We start from the raw sequence: 25,538 nt of genomic DNA, 5'->3' as shown, positions 1-25,538 counted from the left end.
TAATAAAAATCTATCTATACAATAAAAAACGTTTTTGGCCAGGATTGTACAGAACTAATAGTGAGTAAACTAATGAAAACATGGCAAGAACATCATGAATCGAACTGAAACTACAGAAAAGCAAAAACAACTTTCATTTGGCTGATGTTTACTGTGTTCTCAGAGCTCTGGGTAAGTCCAGAAAGTCTGTATTTAACCCTTGTGCTATCCTAGGCACTTTACCATTGGGAGTTGGGTCATCTAGACCCACTAGACAGTGCTCTAAACTTTTTTTCTTCAATGATTTGTGATCTTCACTGGTGTCCATGGATTACATGAAATCTTTCCACCTTTATCCACCTTTGTCATGGAAGGAAGAACACGTCAATGTAAGGGTGGGGTCATCTTAGATAGCACAAGGCTTAAGTGCAGAAGAATAATGAAAGTGGCTTCCCCTCAGCCACAACATTGACGGCTGCAGAGAGTGTGGCTCTTTTGCACTTACAGAAGGAGCTGCTTTCGTCCTTTGTGCCTTCCATGGTGCCATCCGGCAGCATCTGGAGGTAGAAGCCGTGTCTGCAGTAGAGGCGCGTGACAATGCCCTTCAGCTGGGGCTCTGCGGAGCAAACACAAAGTCCACGCGCCGGTTAGCGTGGGAGCACACACACTTCATGCACATCCACCCATGAGCGCAGACTAAACAAGAGGCCGCCCTTAACATTTACTCGGAGTGCGGGAGAGCTTGTGGCCTTCAGCCAGATTGATAGAACCTCAGCATCAGCTGAAAGAGGAAACATTTTTCAAACACTGTTCTTTTTTTTTACCTCCGATTTCAAACCAGGCTCGTGTATGTGGGCGCCTTTAGCCGCCGCCTGTCAATCTGGGAGCCGCTGAAGACTGCAGAAACACATGTAGGGCTGTGTTGGAGCTCAGGCCGTTACAGAAACCTGCTGTCATGGGGGGGTGTTAAATAAAACAGTAGCTTTCAGGAGGATTATTTAATGTATCTTCTTCAGGAGATTGCAGTTTGCAGAGACTGAGATTGGTGAGGGGAATCTGGGGAGTTAATTAAATTGGCTGGACCACCAGCTGGACTTTAACCAGATAAATCTTTGGCTGGAACCTGGAGATTCTGGGTCTTAGAGTTTAGCACTAGAAGTTCCAGTCTAACAGCTCTTGTGGTTGAAGAAGCTTAAAAACTTAATGAAGGGCGGGAAAACTGTGAGGAATTAGTAAAATCAGTAAGTAATCATCAGTAGTTCATTTTTGAGCATTTCATTTAATCGTTTATTTATTCAACTTTACAATAGCGATGATAATTCATCTTAAGACCATCATCCGGATGATGAGGCCCATCGTCAATGAATGGTCTCTTTTTGAACTTTTGTTATATATAAGGTACACCAAACTACAGGACAAATAAGGTGAGACAAAAGAGTCAGAGATAAGGCTGTCAGTCAGACTCAGTGACTGTATTATCCCATAGACTTCTCTGGAGAAACAAACAGCTGTTACTCTGTCATTCTATTGGTCAGAATAACTATTTTTGGTCTGCTACTTTTTTTTTTATAACATCTTCTTGCTTATCCTACTTAAAAAAAAAAAAAAAAGTCTTCATTGTATGTGTTTCAAGTTATGCGGCTGGGTTAATAAGGTGAAAGGTTACCACACAGGAAACCAGGGTTTGATTCCCGTAGGGGAATGAACAATGGGGCAAATACCATAATCAATAAATAATCAATGGCATCACCCACTGAGGGCCCTTGGGCAAGACCCTTAACGTTACTGCCTCCTGAGCGCGGTTTGGCTGCAGCTCATCCCCCAGGGGAAGGGTCAAATGCGGAGAGCCATTTCCCCATTGTGGGATAAATAAATAATTAAATTAACAAGTATTTTATTATTAATTTATTATAAACTGACCAATCAGATGCCTCAGTAAAAGCATGTGGTGTCCGCTGGCCCCCACCCCGAACGTTTGATTGACAGATTCTCCCGAGCCGTTTTCAGTGGAAGGGGTGGGACTTTGAACCCACTACTGTCTAACTATGTAGCCACGGGGTCTCACTGTGCCAGTCAGGGTTATGCAGGGTTAGGGCATCCAGTATAACAGCCGTGGCGGCCGCTATCGGGATGTGGCTAAAGGTGAACAACAGCAACTGTGACTGCGATATGTCCCAACCATGTTAGACACCACTACATGTTAGTTATGTTATATACTAGGTCTGCGCAAAATTTATCGTTATCGCCACATCAAGCTGTGCAATACGGATATCGCAAAAGTTGGTGAACATTGTAATAGATGGCTACCTTAGATGTTTTAAAACAATCTTATGGCAGCTAAAAGTGTTTCACGAATCAAATAAATCCCTTAGTGTATTTGACCAATCGGATGGACTCCTTTTATATTAGATGTTCGCCTCCTATGTAGACGAGGGTCGTTTGGAGTATAATTTAAGTTATGTCGACTTTTATTTAAATTAAACTGTTGCAGTCAAATGGAAATTATTTATTTGGTTGTTTTACTACTTATTCATGTATCGCAAGTTATATCGTCGATGCAATGTTTCTCATATCGTACAGCCCTAATATATACTATGATGTTTATATATATCAAAGTCTATGGAATGTTGGCTTCTTGAATCCAGCACACACTTCCTGTTTGGAACACCAGGGGGGGAGGGGTCACTCTAATACTAATAAACAGGTAACGATGCAAAGTAATGCACCATAGTCAAGGGGGAATTGCTCCCTTTGCCTCTAGTGGCCATTAGAGGAATTACAGTTCTTGTTGTTGCATTGGCCTTAAATCCAGCAGCAAAAATGTTGTTACCAAAAACCGTCCATTCACACATGCAACAGCATGCATACACAGAGTGGGACTCGTTTAAAAAAATGTAAATCAGCATTTTGTGTTTTTCTCTGTAAACTTAAGTATAGCTGTCATAGTAAAGGGGAGAACAATCCTACATCATTAATCTTGCTGCAATCAGGTTTAAGTGTAAATTTTTGGTTTCAGGAAAAGAGAATTGACTGATTTTTATTTATTTATTTTGTAATATTGGGGACTGTTATTTGCAGTCACAAAGGAACCACAGTAAAAATACGTTGGACTGGGGCTTCGTGGCGCCCTCCTCCACCTCTGATCGGACTATATTATCACCATCAGAGTCAGAGAAAACCTTGACGACTTTGCAGATTGGGTCGCTTCAGCACAGCACTGAGGTGGAATAAAAAAGTATCAGAATCTGAGCAAAGTGGCCGTGGGAAAAGCATTTGGTAATGATTCAAGTTTTTTTATGTGCCTTTCAGGGACAAGTCATTAAAGTCCTGTGAGAGTGAATACGCTCTTCTTGCTTAGTTACCTCTTGAAATATGGAACTCAAACAGTAAACATAACATCTACTGAGGTGCTGATCAGGAAACTCAAATGAAATTTTTTCAAAATAAAAGCAGAAATTCCAAATTCCCAAGAATTTCCCTCCACAGATTTGTTGAAATATCTTCATAACCTGCTTTCTTGGTTTGAGCTCACTCAGATTTTCTGCTCCTCGTTTACACGGAAACCCCTTCACCCACCAGCGCCCCAGTGATGCACTGCCATGTTCATCCACCCTTGTTTACCGTAGCTTAACTCCTCAAAGCTGTTTAAGCATGGCAGAGATGACTCTGTTACTCCAAAAGTGCTGCTGGGGAGCGGGGAATCAGTAAGCCGAAGCGTTTCCATGATCAACCTTTAATGAGAGGCATCAAATATAGATGAGCCCAGAGGATTGTGGGGGCAGCTGGCAGTTAGCCTCACTGACAGAAGGAGGGATTGTGGGAGAAGAGGAAGTCTGGCATTGTTGTCCTAAATTCTTGTTTTGAAGCAATCCAACTCAAAGAGTCTTTCATAGACCGATTTTATGAGTCTAAGTTTTTACCTTTAAAAATAGGAAATTTGACTGAAAATACGACTGAGCGTGAAGGCCGTGTCCCACAGCCGCTACGTACATTTTGTGCGTATCGCATGTGGGAAAATTAGTAGTATGAGAATTTACATGGAAAAAGGGATTAAAGTTTCGGTTTTGACGTGAAATTTTCACAGATGAACCACGTTAAAACCACAGCATAAGTACGAATAAAGAACACTAAAGCCCTCGCTTTGTGAATGTTTTTTCCCCTTGACATTCAAGAGGATTGAGCAGAAATCATGTGGCGTCAGCACCATGGTCAGCGCCCGTTGTGGGACGTCGCAATGCTCTGTTTTAATGAAACAGGCTGATTCTCCTGTTCTGCAGGAGTTCTAAGTCGGCTGCTGGGCGCCAGTCGGGGTAACCGAAATCCACGACAAAGGCCTGCTGTGCGTCCAGAGTCGCATCAGCGCCCGCCGTACTCGGCCTTCTGCGTGGTGCTGGACAGCAGAAGACCCTCACTCAGTATTGACTGCTGGAGGGGTGAAAGGTCAGCCAATTTATAATCTTGTGACACAATATGCCAATCGGCATTGTAGCGCTGTTCATATCTAAAGCATTCGTCATTTGTGCATCAATTATGTCATTTTAACGTGATACGTCTGCCGTATACGTGTTATGAAAATTATACATCGGTTGTGCATGAGTGAAAAGTCTGTTAGACATACATGGCTGAAAAGGCACAAATTTGCGTACGCATCCTGCAATAATAACGCAAGAATTCTGCAAAAATGACATATAACCTGTGTAAAATATCCGTAAACTGCGTAATTCTCAACCAACCAAAAATTTTGTACGGCTCAAAACCGAAATCACGTGAAGACTGGTTGGCCGAAACCCTCGATGGACATCTGTGCACATCGATGAAGGACGAAAGAGAAATTCCACGAGACATGGATCTTGGAAGAGAAAAATCGAAAAACCTTTTTCAAAAATGTGACAGTAGGTTAAAATATGATTCAGCTTCTGAAATGAGCTGCAATAGATAAACAGACCAAAATGTTTCACTGCACTTAAAAAGGATTTATTTCCCTCTGAATCGTCATTCCTATGGCAACCACTCTCACTAGTCGGGAGTGAGCTTGTTCAAAGTCCACGCCCCTACCACCTGAAGGTGGCCTACACCAAATCTATCGAACCTTTTGAAAGTGTACGTAGGGGCCGGCAGGCTCCACCCCCTTTTTTTTTGAGGCATCTGATTGGTCAGTTTATAACTTGAACAATTTGCACTACAAAAAAATATGAAACAATTGTCAGGATGATGCTCACAAACGTTGCAGAGAAAGAGTAGATGTTCTGACAAATAGAATGACTGACTCGTTTATTTCTTTATGGAAGGCTGGTTCTTATATTATCAGACATCGGTTGTGTTTTCACATACCTGACATGTTTCGAAGGACATACCCCCATCTTTGTCAGAGTCTATTGGATTCTAGCTTTATGGAGCCAGTGGGTATTTCCTGTTTGGAAAATTGGACCAAGCTGCTAATTCCTAGAGGATTCTTATGCTTTGAAAATAAAAATAAAAACGTTTCTGAAGCTACCTCAAAGATTCTATTATAAATTGCGTCAAACTGTGCATTAATCCCGGTCTTGGTCCATAATCTGCAGCTCTTAATAGCCACCTCAGCGAGACCAAGTCCCTGTAATTACTAGAGGCTTCAAGCTCGTCCCTCCATCGCCGGCTGGCCAGACACAAAAGGTCAAATGTGCAGTTTGACATCCTGAGTGTTAATCTCAAATTAAGCCAGGGACCGCACACCAGGAGGCCATGTGCAGCTGAACACATCTGCAGCTGCACACAGGCTGGATGTAATCATCCAGCCTGGAGAATCACACACCGACCTTTACAGAGTTTCCCTCTCTATACAGATCGGTCCTACTGCGACCCAAACGGGGGACATGATTACTGCTGTTTGGTACCAACACACCAGCAACACAAAGAAGGAAGAATGTAAAAGATAAGTAAATAATTGAAGAATTTATTTTGAATTTTACCCCTAACAACATGTAAAATCATTCATCTTTATAGAAGGATTCTTCTGGGAGATGCCATCAACAAAACTTCCCATTCTATCAATAATAACTTTATTTTGAAATTTCCAGCTCAGATCACATCAGGATGCATTCAGTGATCTGACAACAGACTTTAGGAATAGATGATGACAGTTTAGCCTGTGAACTTGCAGACATTTACTGCAATATCAGGTATGGAGTGACCTTAAAGAAGGGGGGTGGGGTGCATTTCCCTTTTAAGGAATTTTGACCAATGACTTGACATTGAGTCCTTCAGCTGCTTTATACTAGGGGTGTAAAAAAAAATCGATTCGGCAAAAAATCGCAACAGTTCATTTGCCGATACTTGTATCGATTCAAAATGCTGTCAGGACGATATTTATTTGATTACTTCTGAGCGTTCTTTAGTACTCTTTAGACTCTTGTTGTCCACTTCACCCTCCGACCGCTAGTTGGCAGCAGAGCACACTGAGCCTCTTTGAGCAGCTCTACTCTGCACAAGACAACAGGAAGACTGCAGCTAGAGGCAGCTTGTCTTGTTGTTATGAGACATGAAATACTTAGTTTTTACTTGGGATGGATACCAAACATAAACTCTGTGCCATGTTGCTGCCAGTAACATAAAAACATGGATTGCTGTGCTTTTTAGCGGCTCAGATAAATAAGATAGACAATGACGCACGGCAGCTGCTAATAGGCTAATTGCGCTTAGCATCGGCTGAAATGCTATCAGCAAAGCGGGCCAAAGTTCTGCAGAACCTCCCAGCAACAGATTCTAGCTCAGCAACCTAATCGATCAGAGAGATGTGTACAACGCTCTGAAAAAAAGCCAGACATCGTGGCGAGGAGCGTTACTAGTTTACTTCCGCGTGTGAGAAGCGTGGCTGGAAAGTTGCAGCAGAGCAGACTGATATGTAAACAAAGTATCTTTGTCACATTAAAGCAACTTTCCTTCATTCTGTCATGCTGCCTCATCATCACACGTTATTGTTTCTGGAAAGAATCAGTCCCCCCTCCCCCCCTTTATTTTTGAAGCATCATTCAGGCTCCTGAATCGTTTAAAAGCACTGGAGAAGCTACATTAAGCAATGTTAAAAATAAACAGCATTTTACTTCCCCAGTAGAAACTTATTGGTTGAGGCACATTCATTTGTTTTTTTCTTATACTGAAAAATATTTTGTTGTGGAAATCTGACAATGTTGACTTTTCCCTTTCTATATTTTAACTTACCAAAATAAAAGCACCATGAATTTTCTTTGGTAAACGCAACTTATATATGAGATACAGTTGCAGTGCTTAACATCGTGATCATTAAATGAACTGAGTTTGACCATTTTATTACAGTGGAAGACATTGAAATTCAGGTCGTTTTTTCAAAGTCATATTAAAAAAAATAAACAAATAAAATATGTTTCGGTAAAATATCGGGATTCGTATCGTATCGCGGGGCGCGTATCGGGATACGTATCGTATCGCCAGACTCTTGCAAATACACTCCCCTACTTTATACCAACTGGCCGTAGATATCATCCTTTCACCCCTCGTGTTGTCAGACTTTGAAACGCATGTTGGCAGAGACGCTTCACCAAGATCCATGTCAGTCATCGTCAACCCCACCCCCCCAGAACCTAGCAACAGAAGAGCCGCGGACAGAAATAAAGCAATGACTGTTGTGTTTACAAAGAGAACAAAAAGCTACCTAATAGTTTCCTTAACAGAATTCTCTTAAACCACAATGATAAGAAACTGAAGCATGCCTCCACCGGATCAAGGCAGCAGTAAAAAGTGTTGTGCCTAACGTTGATACAGGCGTTAAAATTGGTCAGCAAAATATAAACTTTAAATGTCTGTAGTTGCTTTGCTCCGTCCTTGTAATTCCTGACCAATGAGTGAAGAGATTTTTTAGTCACGCGGTTTTGTTTACTAGCTTTGGTTTGAATCAGGAAAGGCCGCTTGATGGCAATCTGAATACAGACGCGATCCAGACCAAATTAAGTGGACCCGGTCGAGTACAAACGGTTTTGCCAGCCTGAATACACCCTAAATGACTTTCAGTGACAATTCTGGGTTTTCTCTCATTTCTACATTTTGTTGTGGTCTTTTAGAAGAAAAACTGTTAAACATCAACGTTTAGCCGACAGTCACTCAGAGCAGGAGAAAAGGGGCGGAGACTCTAAAGAGTAGGTGTCTCCCTCATTGTGACACATTTGATTTTACCGTTTCATTAAACTAGTGCAGACAACTATTTTTTCTCCTCTGTAAGACCCCTCTAAGCAGATTATACTTCCATCTGTTTGCAGGGACTTCCTCCATGAATGTTCTCTGTTCAGTGAGTGTCAGTGCTGCCGCCGTCGCCGCTGCCACACTCTGGGAAGCACAGATGTGCAACTGCACTGATGAATTACGGTCGCAGGAGAAACGTTTGACGGGATTAAAAGTTGGAAACCAGACTGGGGGAGAGGCTCAGCAGATTCATGCATCACAGCGCTCAAAAGGGAATCCATGACGAAGGACAAAACCTGCTGATGTGGCCTAAATACTCTGATGTTTATTGATGGCGAACAGGGAGCATGATTTCATTTGCGACTGGGTTGGTATTGAACCTGCTTTTCAGCACATTTAAAACAAACCAAACCACTCGATCTCTGGATCTTGAACAAAAAACCTAAACAGAAACTACTTTTAAAAAGACGGATACGGGATCTAATAAAGATAGTACTGAATTAGGGCGGGGTACCACTACCAATACACTCATTTAACATTTAAAAAAATATTTGTTTGGTGTAAAAGACAAAATTCACGTAATGTAAAATGAAAAAGGATGGGAATTTTATTTTTATTGAATTATTACATTAAAACTAAATTAAAGTACTTTTTTTGTCTGAAAATCCATCCCTGGTGAATTTTGGCCCTCTTCTATACACTGTTTTGTTTCTGGATCACCAGTCTTTCAATTTCATTGCACATGTGGAAAGTGACAATATTTCCTCTCCACTATTTGCAGAAGATGATTTGATAGCAATCTGTAGATGCCTTTTAATTCACAAAGTACCAACTGTTTGAAAATGGAGGAAAAATTAATAATTGCAGTTTGTTCCCGGCTGGAATTCTACGACACAGAGTCTTGGCGGACGGTTTTTACAAGTGCCAACCAGAGCCAACATTTCCAAAATTTCAGTATTTGTCTTTCAGCTGAAGTGCATCAGGAAAAGGCGACTGCAACAAACAGGGAGGTCTGTTCGGCACTGAAAATACAAACGTTCCATGCCTTCCATTGTTGTTTATGATAGCTTCGCCTTTGCTGTAGTCGCACAACCATGGCGCAAAGGTGCAAAATCGGTCTACACCCCGCATGCGCCGTGATGGTCCAACTTTTAAGTGGAAACGCTCACCTGAATTCTTTGGACCATTCTGAGCCACATCATAACACTCAGTGGAAACAAGGCTTTAGGTTTTTTACCTCACTTGAGGGGTGCTCCAATGGGTGGAGATGCACAACATGCCAGAGAGATTATGCCTCTTTGCTGGCCTGGGAATGCCTAGGGATTCCCACAGTGGAGGTATCGGAAGTAGCCAATACAGGATGTTGTAGGCTGTCAAACTTGCAGGCAGTACCTACCTAGCTTTTTCCCTCTGAGTGGCAAAGTAGGACTCCATCCCCATTAACTTTCTATTCTAAATAGACACAGGAACGACATAGGATCGCTGACGCTGACTTACAAAGAAAACTACCCTACAGGGGCGAGACAAGCTTATTAGACTTTTAAAGAATGACTAAAAGCAACAAACCCTCTCATCAAACGAAAACATTCCCTTCGCAAAGTAACGTTTCCCATCCAATTTCAGCGCTGCCAAGTGGAATTGAATAGTTATATTGTACCTAAGACAACTCCTGTAACTCAAGTCAGCCGGCTGACAGATTGTTCTTTGTGCTGGGTGACAGGAGGAAACAAAGGCACAGTAGAATTTTTCAAGTAATTACTCCTCCAGGGCTGAGCAGCGGAGCAGCAGTGATTTACATCCATGTGGTAAAAGAGAGAAGTCTTTCTTTGAGCTGCTGGCTCTGTGTGCATCATTCAACTTAGGGTATGTTCAGCTTCTTTTATCTCTTTTGTTGGACTTTGTTTGCGGACGCTGCCTACAAATCAGCCTCTAAAGTCTTACTGCTTCCTTCGAGTTGGCAAAGGTCACTCTAGCATAATTGTCTTTTATCAAATATAGCACTGTGGGCGAATTCCTGCTCTGCTGCTGCTATTTAACATGCAATGCTTCGGCACACTGGTTTGAGAAACTCCTCTCTTCTCCCATTCGCAGTTAATAAGCTTGTTACTCCCCACTGAATCTAATATCGTCTTTCTCACCACTTGCCTCAAAGCCCCGGGACAGTAATCCACGGACATGTGCATTTCACAGCTGCTAATATTTCTCCTTTTCCCCCTCACATCGCAACTACAGCAAATGCGATATCATATCCTGTCCCGAAATGAGTGCGATGGGTACTGAACGACTTTTTTATGATGGCCCCGAAGAGCAAATCGCATCAACATTTGAAAAAACATAGTAATGATCACAACAACAACTAAATAAGCAAAACAACTCTTAAAAAAATGACAATACTTTTTAGAAATTACAACAAAATTCCAGAAACAACAAAACAAAATTAAAATAAAAAACAAAAAAAGAAACTCGAAAAGTATAGGACACGACTGATTGGATGATATACATTTTCACTTCATATCTAATAAGTTCTGGTTGAAATGATGGACAAACATCATCATCCAACCAACTCGTGGAAATTACTTTTGTTTTTCGAAGTGTTTTTTGTTTTGTTTTTTTATGGAAAATGGAAATGGAATGCAAGGTATGTTTAATCAGTTGCATGGGCCTCACACGCATTTATGCAGTCCGGCGATATTATATAACGCGGCATGTCAACACCAACTCCGGGTTGTATTTTGTTATAAATGCGTGTCGGAAACGCTCGACGGGGTTATGTCGAGTGTTATGAGTGACGCCGTTTGTGTTCACGTGATCTCAGTGAGTCTCGGTTTGTGTCAGTGTTTGACAAAACAGCTATAAAAGATATCTAAATGTTTACGACTGCTCTACAACACACTGAAGAAATTTGATCATCTACATGGGGGGTATGGTGAAGTCTGTTTTTATCAAAATGTTTGATTATTTTTGTGTTCAAGATTATTCAGATCAGTCTAGCTATTGATACAATGGCATATTTAGAGATAACACACTGAAATGAATGTTTTTGAAAAATACTTTGATGCTTTCTTTCCAAAATAACCCGGCCTGTTTTGTACAGGCCGGGTTATTTTTGTTTTACGTTGTAATCTTTAATATGTTTTTGTGTTGACTGATCTGTACTTTCTGGCTTTCCAGTTTTCCTTAAAAAGTTGAAACAGATTTGGACGCATGAAGAAGAAAAAGAAGAAGCAGCGCTAGCTTCCACATTCTTGCAGCACTCATAACAGCTGCACTCCTAAACTGCATGAAAATAGGGACTCATGGTGGCCCCAACTGTCAGTGAATAATGAGGAGAAGGGCGGGGAGAGCCTATATGGTAATAGCCATATTTACAAGGACCATCAATCATCTCTGGAACGCCGGCAGCCTCATTGCTCATAGGGTGGCGGTATAAAAAGAGGCGGGATCCTTTCAGAATAAACGGCCTCGCCCTCTTTTCCATTCAATCTGCCTCTCTCTTTGGATACAGTCCAGCTTTAGCTTTTAGCTGAATCAATACCGATCAAAGTGATTTAAGGCCCGGCTGGTGAAAATTTACTAGACTCCTGTATTACACTGTAATTAAAAAGACCAAAAAAAAATCTCTTAAAAATGCAGAAGGGGGGATGTACAGCTATAGCGCAGCTTATCGTGTCAACATAGATGCTAAGTGTAAAAAGTAGATGCTGGGATTTGGAGAAAATCGTGGAAAAGTAGCGTAGATTTCCAATGAAGATCAGCAGTTATTGTGAATATGAGAAACAGTGAGAAGAACACAGTGCAGAAGACCAGACGTAACACGCAAGAGAAGAGTTGACTCAGTTAGAAGTTTGGGGAATTCAAACAGATACAAAAACATGTTTTTAGCCTTTAACAGTGGACTTTTACGAAAGCTCTTCAGTCGTTGACGCAATAAACATAACTGCAGAAGATTCTCAAACTGATACACTACACTTTATAGTAGAAAGTATTTTGCAATTAATTTGCTGATTCTGTCACGCAACACTACGTTGGTAATGAGTTGTATATCGTTGCAAAGCCGATATGAAAAGCAGCTACCCCACAGACAGAATGTATCTACCTGTAAGAGCAGTTGTGACTAAAGCTGCATTCACACCGAATGCGATTTATAATAATAATAATAATACATTTTATTTATAAGGCGCCTTTCTGGGCACTCAAGGTCGCCGATTTGAGCGTCAAATGCACGTCAGCAGCCTCCAATTTGACGTGCGGTGAATTAGCTGCCTTTTTTTAATAGATATGTTCATAAGCTCATTGGCCTTGTGGTAGAGTGTCCACCCTGTGGCTGGAAGGTCATGAGTTCAAACCAAGGCCGAGTTATACCAAAGACTCTAAAAATGGGACCTAATGCATCCCTGCTTGATACTCAGCATTTAGGGGTTGGATTGGGGGGGTTAAACCACCAAATGGTCCCCGAACGCGGCTGTGTCTGCAGCTCACTCCTCCCCCAAGGGATGGGTCAAATGCGGAGAACAAATGTCACACACCTAGGTGTGTGAGAGCTAATGGGACTTTAATAAGCTTGACGCGGCACATGCATGTGGGATGAGCTACCGCCAGATGTTCTTGGCCTGATCAATAGATGCAGCATTGACTAGAAATTTCATGGAAGACACAGATGATGTGGCGAGATCAGGTTTATCTATTTTGAAGAGCTCTACAAAAGCGTCAGTAATCACATCTCCACGTCTGGGTCATAAGATCATTCAGAGATTCCACCAGTATGGTGAGGTTCCCTCCTGCTGCAGGAGCCACATCTGAAAACGATCGCTTTCACCGGTACTTCTATTTCTCTTTGGCCCAGTTTGACAACTTACTATCCCGGAGTAGTTCGAGGAAGTAAAGAAAAAACAAAATAGGATTAAAATTATAGGATATTCTTAATACTGTCTTGATGAAAATAAGAAAAATATAAAGTTCAGGATGAGAACGATTAGCTTCTCCCTTGTGTCGGATTCGGTGTCCACCCAATGATCGCGTCACTGAACGGGTCACTTGTCTAAAGTGATCACTAATTTGTTGATGCAATACGTCATCCTTGCAAAATGTAAGATTTTTTTTAACTCTGGGGGGCCGTGGTGCCCAAGTCGTGCAGCTGCCAGACCAACGTGCCACATCCTACGCTCAAATCGCGCCAATGTACCTCAGATTGCGTCTTTACATTGACTTAGCATTGAAAGCAGACGCCACTACCACACGAATAGCATTTGGTGTGAATGCAGCTTTAGGCTTCAGCCCATGGCTAAATTCTGGCAGGTTTACATCTGATTTTAACGTTTATTAATATGGAATGTCCCTTTCTTAGATAAGTGTGGAAAGACAAGAACCTTATTCACTAAATTCGTACGCCATTAGCTTGTTGGTTTTTCTTTTAGAAAAAGTTTTGTCACTCTAGGGTTCAGGTCCTGCTGATTGTTTGACAGCGTTTTTCAGCTGATGCTCATTCCTCCTCCCCCTCCTTTTGCTTCGTCTCTTCTTTCCAGTTCTTGTGCATCAACAGAAACCCGCAGAGGTCTGATCGAAGGAGGATGAGGCAGCGTGAGTCAGCCATGCAGAGGTTTTCCTCGTCCCAGGACCCCTCTTTACTGATGTTAATTACATTAACGATCAGCAGCCAGGTCGCACCCCCCTGTGTGTTCCTACGCCAAGGCGCAAAATCAAAGAGGCAAGAAAAAGGCTGGACGGAAACACTGAACAAAATTAGAAGAGAAGACGAAAAAGATAGATAAAAGTTTGGATGCAAAGGAAGAAGCGACTAAGGAGGGTCAGACGGGAGACAGATGGAGATAAACTGTCTGAAAACATTTGCTGAGGTAGAGGTGGAAGGCAAGCCAGTGAATCAGGAGGAGACAAAGGAGCACAGGTGAGAAGGACAAGGAGAAAAAAGGCTGGGAGGCGAGTGGAAAGATCAATCCCCAAGTGCCCTTGTGTTGTAACACGGGAGAGTCAATGGTCAGGAACCAAACTTTCCGCCCACACGCTTTTTCTCTCTTCATCATCCTCCTGTTCCGGAAAAACCTTCCTCTTTTTTTTTTTGCATCAACATCTTCTTCCTCACCTCCCTCCTTACCATCTCTGCCTTTAAAGTTCAGACCATAATTCTGTTCCTCCTGATAAGTGCTGACCAATAAAGAGACACATAAGAATATACCCTAAAGAGCTATTACAGGCAAATACAAGCCAATTCCTTGTCTGCAGAGGCTCTCTGGATGCCACTTAAAGCAAATTATTCCATAACTCATGACAGCACAACTGGAGAGGATACTTTTGACATATGAACCTGTTTAAAACACGCCCCCAAGTCATAAATTAGTCTAATTCTTCAAGTTTACAACTTTTCCGAATAAAGAAGTTTAGCATTAGCTTTGCAGAGACTCCTGTCCTCCCAGGGAGTGGGAGGGTTTTTAAAAACATTAATCAAAACATAGTGCACTATCTCCATTTTGTAGAGCTGTCCAAATCTACAATTCCAAAATTGAGTGCCCTAGAAATTTCCCGGAAGTCCCTGCGAAAAGCCAGTGTGCATCAATGCTCACTAGAATATAGACCACGATGCATTGCGTCAAAAATATTTTTACGAAATACATGTATTTAAAAGTATTTGTTTTAACAAACAATCAACATTTTTGTCACAAAACGCTCATTTCCGTTCGATTTTAACTTCATGAAATCGATGACGTCATATTCGCCATTAAAAAACAAAACAAAAAAACAGCATGTTATCCGAATTGCTTTAAAATCCAGGGTAGTTAGGGATTAGGGTTGGAATTTGGACATAGCCGTAGCCACCGCTACACATTAGCCACCTTAGAAACGTTAGCCGTATTAGCGTATTCACACTACCTGTAACTCCCAAACGTCTTTACAGCACGTAAAAAAAACAGACTAATACAACTAAAGCAGATGTTATTGTGACTATGCTAACTTCCAGCTTTGTTAGCATGCAAAAAAAGAAAAAAAGCATAGTCCGACACTGCTATACATTAGCCGCAGCGTTAGCCTTATTCAGAACAATTTTAAATAAACACTGATGGGGTTAATTTAAAAAACACTCTTGGATTAACAAACTTTACAAACACAAGAAAATTAACAGTAAAAAAAAGAATAGAAAAAACACCTTTGTCAAATTAATTGAACTATAAATAAAGCAAATACAGGACAACAACAGAAAAGGTCATCTCTCACGATGCACTTTGCCTCTGGAATGCCCACAGATACAAAGTTTACTGTAATTTTTGTTACTTTTATAACTTATATTTATTGTAGTGGTTTTTAATATATTTAACTTTCAATACCCATAGACACAATTTTATGAGAAATCAGCTGGTTATTGTTGGAGACCAATAAGTTAAAGTATCTACAGTCATGAATGCTTGCAACCTTCAGTCAATCATCAGAAAAGCATTTTAAATCCTAACAATCTGGTTTCACACCACCTACAATGATTTTTTAAGTCAGTTACACAGAACAAACTTGAAACTGTAATAAAATTAATTTATCACGTCGTCTATGCAAATAATTAACCACAAATAATGGTTACTGGAATAGAATGCATAGTCAACTTCATTAATCATGCTAACAGCAATTATAGTATTTGACTTAAGTAATGAAATTGACAGAAAATCAGCATTTAACTGATGCAGAATACAGCCTCTTTAGGCTGTTATTGATCAAGATAAAATGATCAAAGTCTTTTAACTGTGCAGAGTTGAGTTAATTCCCTACACCATCAAAAAACTAGTTTTAATGCAAATCAGGGTGGATTTATGCAAACATTTGTATAGTCATCAACTTACGCAAAATCCTTTTTTAAAATTTTATTTAAAAATGATTTATACTTCAGCTGAACATCAGACAAAAATATGGCAGAAATAAAAAAGAGTGACATCATTGACCAGCGACGGCCCCTTTCAGTGGGTGATGGAGTTTTGGAGCAGATGTGGCACAGGTTACAATGAGCGGTGAAATAACCTGAAGGATTTAAATTAATATCGGAAATTACTATCATGTAAAAGATTTATAAATTATGTTCACCTACATGACATGCATTAATAGAAGTGGGAGTGACCTTTCGCAATCATAAAGCATTACAGGTGGCCGAGACACCCCGGGATCCTTGGTACACGTTGACGGACGATAATTGGCCCCAAGTTTTTACCTCGGGATTCCCTCCAGAAGAGCTGAAAGAAGTGGTCGGGGAGAGGAAAGACTCGGTATCCTTGCTAAGATGGTTCAGAATGAGATGAAAAAATGGATGGATGGATGGATGGATGGATGGATGCTTACACAAAATATGTCACAGCTAAATTAAAACTACCATGCTTTTCTTAAGCCTTTCAAAGTAAACTATGTTAATATACTGTATATGATAATCTGTTGCTTTTGGCACACTAAAGAATAAACAATTTATGAAATATGAGTTATTTTTGCATCTCTAAGGCTCCGCCCTATGCTCTTTGTGGATGCCACCCATTTCATGACGTCGGCCTAGATCCAGCCTCAACAGTGTGTCTGTGTTTCACCCATGAAAAAAAAAACAACATCTAAACTTCACAAAGATGGATGTGCATACTGCATATGAGGTATGCAGAAATTGGTCATAAAATGCAGAAAACAACACCAGAGGCAGATTCCTCACCAGGATACTCTTCAGAACGAAGTTTAAACGCTAAATCGGATGAGCGGTTCTTGGCCCTCCCTACACACACACACACATATATATATTTTATTTTGTGGTATTTATCCACCGCACTATACAGACTGGTCTGTGAAAAATATTGCATGACATTTAACTGCTGCAAAAAAGGTTTGTGATCGTTGATAAGAAGCATTACTACTCAATTATAACATCACTTTTATCGTCACATGTTCAGTAGCGATCGCAGAACAGCACTTTGTGTTCAAAATATAATTGTTTAGATGACTAAAAGATTGTGAAACAAAAAAAAGTCATAACAGTGACGTGCGGTCAGGTGAGGAAAGTGAGGCACAGCCTCACCTGTCATAATCGTGATAAAATAGTAAAAGGTAAATTAAGTAAATATTACTTTCCACTGATCTGTGTTACAACACGTTTTCCACAGTTTCTAAGGTTAAAATCGCAGAATTTGAGTGTTGCGTGTTCACAGACGGAGTGGAAACTCCGGGTGAGGCTCTAAAGCGCTGTGCCTCATGTCTGACGGCAGGATTCAATGTTAACAGAGACGTGCGCTGAGAATGCTGCTGTAGGCCCGCAGAAAAGGGGGCAGACGTGAGCTGACAGCTGCTTTGTAGCTACACTGGTGCCGTGGAAACAGAACAGAAAGGGGAGACGTCTCCATTGAGAGGGAGAAACTCATTAAACTAAAGGAAAATAAGGAAGACTTTTCCAACAGATCATAGAGCTTTTTGTGGAGAAGGATCGGCACACGGACTCAAAAAGTAAGGCCAAACATGTTTTTCAATGTTTGTTTTTTAAAAATAACATGGGAGTAAGTGGAAAAAAATGTAAGTAAAATCATTTCTTTTATTTTAATGATCATTTTCACAGACAACAGTTGATAACACTAATTAAAGCACCAGAAATTGAAGTTGGAAAAATACCACAAATAGTTACTGAGGGTCAAAATGAAATGTGTGCTGAACACATCTCTATACTCTAATTTGTTTACAGTACATATGAATAACTTTACCACAAAAAGAGTGTTCTATCCATGTCTATAAAAGAAATATTCTCTGTAGGACAAATGTGTTCTTGTGTGTGTTTTAGGAGCTGTTAGATGCTGTTGGATGAAAGGTGAAATATTTAGTTCTTTCATTGTAAATCTGACTCCAGAAGAGTCAGTGCCTCACCAGCCATCAACCTCACCGCACGTCACTGATTCATAAATAGTCCTTTATATTTCCTGCTTGCACTTAGTGAATAGATAATAATGGTAGAGGACCAGACCAGATTTGATTCACTTTTTTTCTAAAATGCTTTACTGGGTTTGGAAATGCACATTTGAGCAACAACTTCCACTGAAAAGTCTATGTAAATATAGGTATATGCGGATTTCGGGCTTTCGCTTCTAAAATTATTACGATATTATTATATGATGGTATAGGTTGATTTGATGAAAAACCTGCCTCAGACAGATCGATCTGGTTGGATCATAGGAACAGAAATTGATCCATTGTTTAATCAATTAGTTGTGCTCGGAAACGCACGTTTGAGCAACCACTTTCAATGAAAAGTCATGTATTTGCGCATCTCAGGCTTCCACATTCAAGGTTCACGAATGGCTACACACTTTTTTATGTCCGTTTTCTGGCTCTACCTACAAAACTCGCGACTATTGTGTGCCTGTTATAAGTTAAACCAGCTGAACTTTGACCAATCACGGACTTCGCTTTGTAGTGACATCTGGGTCGTGTCCTTTGGAAGTACCAACCGTTTACATTTTTTCAATGGAGGAGAGATAAATAATTGTGGAATTCTATAACACCAAGTCTTTTTATATCGGAATAGGACTGCGACACGTGTGAAACGTGGAGCAGCCTCTTCCAACCGTGAGCACATTCGTTAGTATGGGATACCAACAGTCCTGTGTGAACACCATACACTAAAAGCGTGTTCAAGAACCAACATTTAGCGTGTTCGTGGACACACACATGCCCGGTATCTATTTAGCATTACACCCCGGTTTGAGACAATTCTTTACAGATGACACTTTCTTTTAAATGACAGCAGCAAGTGATTTAAACTGCATGATATTTTAAAAGTAACATTTCTTACCAGTCAAACTTAATTGTGCTCATCGAATTGCTTCTCTTGTTTCCTCTCTTCCTCCACACATGTGGAGCAAACATCTCCTCACCTCATTTCTTCTGGCACATTGCTGAGCCAGCACCGTCTCTCTCTCTCTCTCCTTCCTTATCTCCCTCCCTCCTGAAGCTACAGCAGTGGAACATGGAGCACAATGCTAATCAACCTCTCCAACATCCACCTCACTCTCATTTGCTCACACAGACAGAGAAGAAAACCCCATCTAATGAGACACTGAGGTCACCAAAAAGGAAAGAATGTCTTTCTTTCCTCCTTTTTTATGTCTCGGTTTTTGCCAAACTCAGTCTAAGCTATCACGTAATTTTCCCTCAGGTCCTATTTCGAGAGCTTCTCTGCCACCTGTCATGCAAACCAGGATCCTCTTTAGATTAAACGATGAACAATAATGGTGCAGTTTGGAGATTGAATTGATCGTTAAAAAATAGATGCATCTTCCATTAGGGAGGAGATGGAGACGTTTCCTTCAATTGGGTTCAAATTAAAAAGTCAAATCTTGTATGTTTTATTGTGATTTGGGTTTACACAAATTATTTTTCGTTTTTAAAGAAACATGTTTGACCCTTTATTTTATGGTTCAGAGTTTGGCCAAGAAGTAAAGAAGATTTGTGTTAGTTAAAGATGTAATGCAGTTTCAAATGATCGTTTTCATTGTTTTAAAGGAAAAAAACAGTTTTAAAGCCTGTTTTTTTTGTTTGTTAAATAAATAACCGATCAGGGATTACACACAGTTCAATGGGTCAGGGTGAAGCCGGGGGTGGGACCAGCAAAAGATTTAGCCCCCCCCCCCGTTTTGTGAGTCAATATTAGTATCATTATTGACAAAGATTAAGAAATCATCAATACAAGCTTCTTAAAGCCTGCCAAAAAAAAGCTACATTTTTAAATGAAATAAAATCAATAATGGTTGGTATTGGCCTCTAGTGTTTGGCCACCAAGTCTTCTGCTCTTCTCCCACCCCTCATATATTATGTTCTAGCTCTGCCCCTGGGTGAAGCTCTGTTTGATATTTTTTGCTATCAAATCTGCCAACTGAAAAATCCCTTGAATAAGAAGAATTTATTCATATAGCACTTTTTACAGATGAAATCAGGTCGATAAAGTTCTCAAGACGATAAAGACCAACTCCCATGAAAATTGCCTTTTGGTGTTTTTAACAAGTTCTAGTGGCAATTTTCTGATGTTGAAGGACATATATGAAAAAAATTAAGCTCAAAATAGTATTTCTTTATTCCAATCATTGTGTAAAAAAATGCTGTCCCAAAAGGCTGTATGTGTTACGGAGAAAATACACTGAGACTTTGTTTTCCTGGTTCAAAACTGTACGGTTGAATAAACTTTATCAGCCATATTGCTCACCATTTTTGAGGCACCACTTATCTTAGGTTGGGGGTGTGAGGGGCTGTAAACTAGATGGAGTCTTCATCTTCATCCTCGCTTATCATAACGTACCTTTTTAACAGTTTTTATCTAATTCTGTTCTGTTTTGTAAACATGTGTTGACTGCTTTGTGAAAGCAAACTTTCATAAAACCGAAGCGGAAACATGGCAAACTGACATTTTCTACGTCAAAGTCAATCTCAGTCTTGCTTAAACTGCACCTATAAAAGTAAATATTGAATCAAATAAAAACAGACCATTCAGCGTTATTTTTCTTTTCTGTTCTCGACATGAACACAGCTGTGTGTGTTCGTGTCTTAAAGCAGTTGTTCTGAATCTCGTAACCAGATTCTTTGAGACAATACTAATTAGGCTGTGAGCAGCAGACAGCTGTACACACACATATTCACACACCGCCTGAGTCAGGAGGAAACAGCATCCAGACAGGAAACACCCTGGATGCTGTGGCAGTATAAGGAGTACCATGGGAGCAGCATGCTGTGCAGCCCCACAGGCAGCTGCTTTCACTGCAGTTTGTTGCACTGTAGCTTTTTCTTTGTAAATTTTATGCCATCATTCACACTTTGGCTTTAGCACCTTCCTGTGTTTTAGTTTGTTTTTTTTTTTTTTTACCTGCAAACCGTGTTTTTTTGCACTGTGTAATCATATCCTTTACACCATAGGCTCCCAGACCAATCTCATGCATCAGTACTCTTTAATTAAACTGATATGCAGAGACTCTCCTTTAGTCTGTCCTCAATTCATTAATGGCTAAGTGCAGAAAAAAAATACAAACGCACCACAGGACATCCTCATTCCTCTGTTTTCAATGGCAGTTCCGCAATCAGCTGAAAGGCCACGCGGGTTCTCAAAATGCTACTTCTAATTATATCCCGATTCAAATTGTAACAGCTATTATTTATCTGGTAAAAAAGGCTCTTAAATGGGGGACACCGAGCAGCTATTTGCTGCTAGACAGCCGACCCCAACCCTCAAAACGACAGCGATGATAAACCCTTAACGGCATGGATCATTTGTCAACTGCAGTGGCGAGTTTTAGTAATTACACCTGAAAAACTACAGAAAACGAAAAAAAGAACACACTTCTGTGATTTCAGTGGGTTCTGCCTGTTGCAGTTTGTTCAGTACCTCTCTTTAAGCCTGGCTTCAATTTATTAATGGCTAGGTGCAAAAAGCAACAAAAGGATCAGGTCGTCTGCATAACATTTAAACCAAACTCCATAGCATTGTATTATTTGCTCAAGGACCTGTACAAAATAAAAATACCAGAAGAACAAAGACAGAGCCCTGTGGTACTCCTCAGAAGACTTTAGGAACTCACTGGCACCCATCACCTATGAACGCTGAAGTTTTACTGAGTGGGACAACTCAGTGCCTTTTCTCATTGTTGTAAACTGTAACCTCTTAAGGTAGAGTCAAATCCTACTGTACGGGGTTGACCCATGTGATTGCTGTGGATCGTCCAAGTCCGTGGAGGGTCATAGACGGGAGTGGATAGTTCCAGGGGCATCTTAAGGGGAACGCAGGTATATCTTGCAGTTCCGGAAAGGCTCACTGATACATGCGGTAAGATGTTACAACGCTAATGCAAGGTAAACGCGCTTATAACATAAAGGGAGGTTGTTGTACCAAGTCCTTATGTCACACTTTTGTGGTCAGTAAGGTGCGACTACTGGCCCCTTACGGGTCCCTTGGGCAGTCTGCAGGATTTTCTGATTTTTTGCTGAAGTGAGGTTTTTCTTTTTTCTTTTTTCTATAATCAGAGCTTCAGTTTGATGACAGAGAAATCTCAGGGGGACGACATACTTTTTCAGCAGTTTCTTTTCCTACTGAATCTTCACCAAAACGGAACTTTAGAGGTCATGGTGCAATTGAATTTTTTTTATTATTTTTATTATCTTAATCAGTTGTTTTGTGGGGTATGTTGCAGCTGTACATGTGTGTTTATGTTTATGTAGGTTTTGGAGTTCGATGGAGGAATGTAGATGTTTAGATGTTTTTTTGTTTTTGTTTGTTTAAAACAGTAAATGTCAATAATTGGAGTACCAACTGGCACAGTGGTATAAAAGATTTGGGCTATGTAACAGGAACTTCTTTTTTAGGTGTCCACCATCACTTTTTAATCCAAATCAAGTCTCCATCTGGAATACGGTATAAGTGACGTTAGCTCCACAGACCGTTAGAGTAATAACAACAGGGAAAGAAAGAGCCCCGTTGTACACAACCATTAGATCCAGAAACTTTCAATGGACTGCGTTCACATATTGTTAGAAAAAAAACAAAGTGGGACTTTTTACAAAAAGACACAAGACCTTCACTTTCCTTGTAGTCTTGCCGGCAGCTCTGGATGCTTGGAGGACATTAATCATTGGGTTTTATTGTCTAAAAATTGCAACTAAGGCAACAACTGAAAAACAACAACACAATAAACCTTGCAAATCTGCTGCTTTTGTGCCTCAAGTGTTTGTGTTTGGACAAAAGAACGATGAAACATAAGTCCTGCCTGCTTCCTCTCTTCTATTCTACATCATTGTCCGTGCCATCGTTGCACGGGACCCCGTTTCCCTGCAGTTAGGAAACTACACTGTAATTATGCATGCTGTTTTATTGAACTGAAAGGAGATAATGTCCTTTATCCCAAAAAGATAAAAAGTAAAGTCCATCCCTGCATCCCTGTTATCTCCAGCTTTCCTGGAGACGGTAACCTACATCTGCCCATCTGCGTATCTGTCATTCATTTGCTGACCTTACTGTCCGTAAGACATCTATGCTATTGTCATGATGTCAGAGATGTAAGGATCTCACACATTGCAAAGTGTGTGCTGAAGTTAACAGTCCTCAGTCTAATCCATTATACTCAGCATTAGTATCAGCTTGGATAGGACGACACATCATTAAGGAAATGAAAGCATTTCCTGCCATAGTTTGTGTGATTGGGTTTGTCCTCCCAATCGAGAGACATCATCACACTCTCTGACAGCTGTGGCAGTTCGACACAGCTGCTGCACACGCTACAGAGCTTTTTCGCTTGAAGTTTTACAAGACAACCAACAAAAGAAAAAGGGACGACCGTCACAAGCGGCTTTTAACCTGATTTAACACGTCTTTTAGTTTGTGTCTCTTAAATGGGTTTTGATTACTTTTAACAATTTAACAACTTCCATTTGACATTCCTCAGAACAATAAATGTGAACACAAGACAACAAAGAAAATCTGAACCCTGAAATTCTTTTTACATACTAAAAATGTGTTTGGGATCGTCAGGTTTTATTGACATTTGGCTCAGAACCGTTTTCAACATTTTCATTATCAATCAAAAATCTGCATTCATTTACCATAATATGTGGAGTTCCTCAGGGTTCAGTTGTTGATCCTCTACTGTTTTACCTGTACATGCTTCTTCAGGGTCAGATTAGGCAAACTAAAACACTTCATATCACCATCATGCATATTAAGCTCATAATGTTTAGATACACAATATTAAAACACATTTTTTTTTTCCATTATTTTTCTAAGCATATAAAATGGAAAAAAAACATCATTTTTTCTGTTCCGTTTTATTTTCCCAGATACATTTTTTTGTGTGTTTTTTGTTTTATGGAAAAGAAAATAAATAAATAATAAATAAATCTGTGCTTACCTCAAAGGGCCTATACCCTCCCAAACCACGAACATAGACGATCCCTTCTAGGACGAGTCTGTGCTGTGAGCCCCGCCCCCAGGCTAACGCACACACACCATGGAGCTAGCGGTTTTTGGCAAAAACACAGACACACTGCAGAGGCCGGCTTTACGTTGACATCATGAAATGGGCGGCACCCACAGGGAAAAGTGGACCAAAGGTAATATGTTATCATATATATGGATATAGTTTACTCTGAAAGGCTTGAGAAAAGCATGACATAGGCTGTTAAGATTAATCTATTCTCCTTTTTTTTCTTTTCTTTATTTTTGCTCCTGAGGATTGAGTTGGAGGTTTGCTCCAGGTAGGATGAACTCCACAGCTGCAGGTGGCAGTATAGAGAAAATGTGAGTCTACCCTACCAGGTGGGTGGATGGGAGGAAGTATTAAATTAGGTGACAGTGTGCAGGTGAGGGTTTTGTCTGGCAGTCATAGTGAGCTATAAATTTGGATTATGTGAGTAACAAATCACGCACAAATCCAAATTTATGCACAAATCTAATTTACGCACGCACAAAGCAAGAATATGCATACACAAATCCTAATTTACGCACAAATCAAGAATAACGCACGCACAAATCCGACTGAGTCTAATTTTTCTCCATAGATTGAGAACTGCAAAGTCACCAAACTGGATCTTCCTGGGCTTCAAGACTACAATAAAATTCTCTAATCGTTCCTATAGTGAGTTTATTTGTGGAACCTTGAGGCGTCACACAAACACGGGACCCAGTAATGACTTATTCTCTGCCTGTTCATTGCTGCCATGAAACAAGAAAGCCAAAGTGAACTAATCGTTACCTTCTAAGGTCCTTGGAGATCTGCCGTGTACATAAATGGAGTTCAGGTCTAAAGTGGAAGGGGGGCAGATGTAGAGGGCTTCAATGAGGTGAGAAGGTTCCCCGTGTTGCTTTACTCCTCGTTTTGGTTTAATCGGAGGGAAGGTGAGGAGATAACGAGGCGGTGGTGGCGACTGAGGGAATCCATAGTCGTTCTGTCTATCTAATTGCTGCTGGCGTGGGAGTGCAGCTTCAGTAATCATGTTTAGGACAAACCTCCTTTAGGCTGCAGAGAGGCTGAGAAATGTGGAAATGAGAAGGATATTAAACGCTCAAGTTCAAAGTGGAACAAAAGCGCTTATCTTGGAAACAACTGCGGAAGCGTTGATGCACTGCCGATGATGGATGCAGTCAAATCTGCAAACTTATCTTTATGCACCTCAAAGTCTAATCAACACATGAAAAAAACAATTTTTTGTGGAATTTTGCAGGTAAATGAATTTGTATTGTGGGAGTTTTAGCATCTTCTTAATACAAATTACACAGATTTGAACGATAAACCACAATTACGGCACATAAAACTATAATTGCAGATAGAAAATATATTCAGATGGGAAATAATATATATACATGTATATATATATATATATATACATGTATATAT

At 40.4% G+C, this 25,538-nt stretch overlaps 1 protein-coding gene across 1 annotated transcript in view; it reads right to left on the bottom strand.

The window, feature by feature from the left end:
- The window catches only part of fgf11a (fibroblast growth factor 11a), a 103,051-nt gene that overhangs the window by 54,399 nt on the left and 23,114 nt on the right, over positions 1-25,538 (bottom strand). The window contains exon 3 of the mRNA XM_020711519.3: positions 485-595. Within this exon, the coding sequence (XP_020567178.1) occupies positions 485-595 (111 nt within the window). The remainder of the gene's footprint in view (positions 1-484; positions 596-25,538) is intronic.

Source organism: Oryzias latipes, chromosome 18, assembly GCF_053564925.1.
Source record: "Oryzias latipes strain Hd-rR chromosome 18, Olatipes_Hd-rR_3.1".
NCBI lineage: Eukaryota > Metazoa > Chordata > Actinopteri > Beloniformes > Adrianichthyidae > Oryzias > Oryzias latipes.
The sequence above is the reverse complement of the archived record's forward strand: the minus strand, read 5'-3'. Positions and strand labels throughout refer to the sequence as shown.